The sequence below is a fragment of the Aspergillus eucalypticola genome (assembly GCF_003184535.1).
Source record: "Aspergillus eucalypticola CBS 122712 chromosome Unknown BO83scaffold_61, whole genome shotgun sequence".
NCBI classification, from domain to species: Eukaryota; Fungi; Ascomycota; class Eurotiomycetes; order Eurotiales; family Aspergillaceae; genus Aspergillus; species Aspergillus eucalypticola.
Genome location: NW_020290335.1, coordinates 10,530 through 14,202, shown reverse-complemented (window position 1 = coordinate 14,202; position 3,673 = coordinate 10,530). Strand labels below are relative to the sequence as shown.

General features: G+C 17.0%; 1 protein-coding gene across 1 annotated transcript; it reads right to left on the bottom strand.

Moving 5' to 3' along the window:
- Window positions 1-2,769: 2,769 nt before the first annotated feature.
- On the bottom strand, window positions 2,770-2,979 carry BO83DRAFT_327483 (uncharacterized protein; the record flags this gene model as incomplete). Its single annotated transcript, XM_025528089.1, has 1 exon — window positions 2,770-2,979. A coding segment is annotated over one exon (210 nt), but the record flags the coding sequence as incomplete, so codon positions are not given.
- Between the last annotated feature and the right edge of the window lie 694 nt (window positions 2,980-3,673).

The window sequence follows — 3,673 nt, the reverse complement described above, 5'->3', positions numbered from 1 at the left end:
AGTACTTGATATTTTTTATTTATACTATTGAAAATTCTGTACAGCTATTAAATCAAACATATAACTAATTAAAATATATATTATATATAGAAAAACTTCTTATATTGTTTTAAAAAGATATATATAAAGATTTTTAATATAATAAATATAAAATAAGATTCTACTGTAACAGGGCTTTCTTTATATAATTCTTAAAAAATACTTTAAAATCTCAGAAATTTAAATCTAATATCTCTACTATCTTTAATATTATTATCTAATTAATCTATATATTTTAGTAAAATATCTTTAATTTTTATTAACTGAACTATAAAAAAGCAGAGATTAAAATACTATAGCAAATTAGATTATTATTACTTATTACTAATCAAGCACTTCAAAAATATATATATAAAAATATAAAAATAGTAATATAAAATACTATACTACTTCAACAGAAATTAAATCAACTTTATATTATAAATTAATATAAAAAGAATAAGAAGACTAAAAAATATTTTTTATAAAAAAATATGTTAAATAACTTTACTGTATGTTATATTACTGAGGAAAAGAATATTAAGATCATATAAATAAAAAATAGTTTACATCAGCTACTATACTGCAGTAATTATAATAAAGAAGAATCTAATTATCTTAGGTATCTAGATAAAGTCAACATCTACTTTCTTTGTATATAAGTCATTTGTATAGTGTTTAATCACTAATTTAAAGTGTTTATTGTAATATGATAGGCAGAAAGGTGGCTTGTTTTCAGTGTTAGGGATCACTGCGCCGGCTCGTTGTCGCGCCGCTTCATTGTCTGATCACATTATCTATAAAATAGTTCAGTAAGATCTGGAGCTGTAATCATTAATAGAATGATAAAAAAAGATAATATTTTAAAAATTAATTAAGAATAATAAGAATAATATTGACAGTGTTTCTATATTAGATAACTAGAGATAATCTAATAATAAACCTATCAAAAGTTCTCTAATTAGATAAGAAAATATCAGTAAAAATTTTAACTCATTATATAAGTAATATTGTAAAACATTAAATTTTTAATATATTAAGCAAGTTCAGATATATTAAATTATATTATAATATACTTTATTCTGATAACATTTCTTATATGATAATATCTCTATTGAGATTTTTCTGAAGTATCCTGCTAAAAAATACTTATAATATAAATGAATAAGCATCTAATATAAGTCTCTGAAAACAATATATAAAAATAATTAAAATAAATATAATTTTTAAACTTAATACTCTAGTTCTTTTAACATGACTAATCTTATTTAATAATAGCTTTTTATTATCATTTTATAAATATAAGATTATCTTCTAGAGCTTACAATTATATATATTTAGATAAAAAACTTCTATAATATACACACATGATGCTGTGAATTAGGAAATAAATCTTTTTTAAAATAGAGTTTCCTAGATAGTTTAGTCAGTTATCTCTATACTAGCTTGATTATTAATGTTTTTTAAAACATTATATAAATATTAAATCTAAAATAACCCTGCATATCTTGAGATTTAAATTAGGGTTTTTCTTCAATTATATCCCTAATCATCAGAGACAATGTACTTGTAAAATATTATTTAAATTGAAATTAAAAGCTTTTCTTATAAAGCAGATTATATTTTAATTTTTACAAATATTTTAGAAGATTTATCTACTAAATTAGATTCTTTTATTTTATATTTAATAATAAAATCAAAGAAAAATAAAAATATAGTTTATTAAGTTTATCTTTTATTAATATTTATTTTTAATCTAATATGTAAAGAATTATAAGTTAGAATACTTAAATATGACTTTAATAGTTTTGAAAAACACCTTCGAGATACTATCATTATTATTTAAAAAAACAAATAAAAATAAACAGCTCTTAATCTAAAGTATTATAATTTAACTTAGTATCAGAGAACTTATATAACTAGAAAATAATTAGATGAAATATATCTTCATTGTTGAATTAAAATAAGAATTTTATTTCTTTCTTTCTTGGAAGCATCAGTCTCTAAATAAGACTTTATAAAATTAAAATATATTAAAAAAGATACTTATTAAAACATAATAATTAAATAATAGAAAGTAAAGTAATTTTCTTATATAAATTTAAAAAGATTTCTTCTGGTTTTCTATTAACTACTCTACAAAATAGAAAAATAAAAAATAATATAATATAATAATAATTCTTGATAAATTATTAATAAAAATTGCAAAATCCTAGAAAAACTTAAATATTATAATAGCTTTTACAAATTAGTTATAAAACAATATTATTTATTATTAAAAACCTATGATTATATTATTATTATTATTATTATTATTATTATTACTATTATTACTATTATTACTATTATTATTATTATTATTATTACTATTATTACTATTATTACTATTATTATTATTATTATTATGATTATTATTATTATTATTATGATTATTACTTTATTATTATGATTATTATTATTATTATTATATCCTAGGAATTCAACATGAGACTAATAAGAAATAATTTATTATAGAGTTAAGTCTTCTAAAGTCTTTCTTATATTTAATAAATATATTTTATATGGGACTTTTTATTTAAATATATAATAAAAACATTATTTACATATAATATGTAGAAGTTATTAAAAAGTTTATATATATAATATATATATGATATTTAAAGATTACCGGAGTATTTATTAATTTAAATAGTATAACTCTATATTTAAAATAGCTATATTTTATATAGAATATTATTTTTTAATATAGATTCAGTAATAGACATTATTAATATTATATTTAAAAAGATATTCATTACCAGAAATCCTATCTAAGATTTCTAAAATCAGAGATAGAGAATAATAATTCTTCACAAAAATCTTATTAAGACTCTTATAATCTTTATAGAAGTATAAATTATTATTTTTCTTAAAAGTAAATAGAATAGGAGCCCTAGCGGAGCGTTTAAAAAAATAAATATATTTTTAATTTAATATTATTATTAATATAATTTTCTAAGATCTTAAACTTAGTCTCCGAGAGAAAATATATTAAATTATATAAAAATATTCTATTAATTTTAAAATTAATAGCATAATCCACAGGGCCATAGAATAGTAATTATTAGATAAATTTATAAAAAATATATTTTAGAATTCTCAAATTTGATTAGTATTAGTTCAGGATTTAAAGATAAATAATAATTAAATGTTTTCAGAAAATCTGATAATAATATATATTATAACTTGATTTTAAATTGCTCTAGTAAATTAGATAATAGAAAAATAAAATAAATAATATTAACTATTACTAGTAATTACAGAGCGATAAGTTGATATATAAATTCTAAAAATAAAGTATTAATTATAGAATTAGACATTTTTCAAGTCAGGAGACTATATTAATTTTTATATAATATTATTTTAAAATACAGATACTCTCTTATAAATCAGTAGTAGTAATAGAAATACTTTATATATTATAAATAGAAATTAAGACTTGATTAATAATTTTAATTTTAGGAATAATAACTAGAGCATGTTAGAAATAGTATATTATAATAAATTTTTAACTGATAATAATTAGTTTAATATCATTGTTAAGGTCTATAAAGATTTCAAGATCATTTTAAATATGAATAGAAATATAAAATAAATAAATAATCTTTTTTTAAAA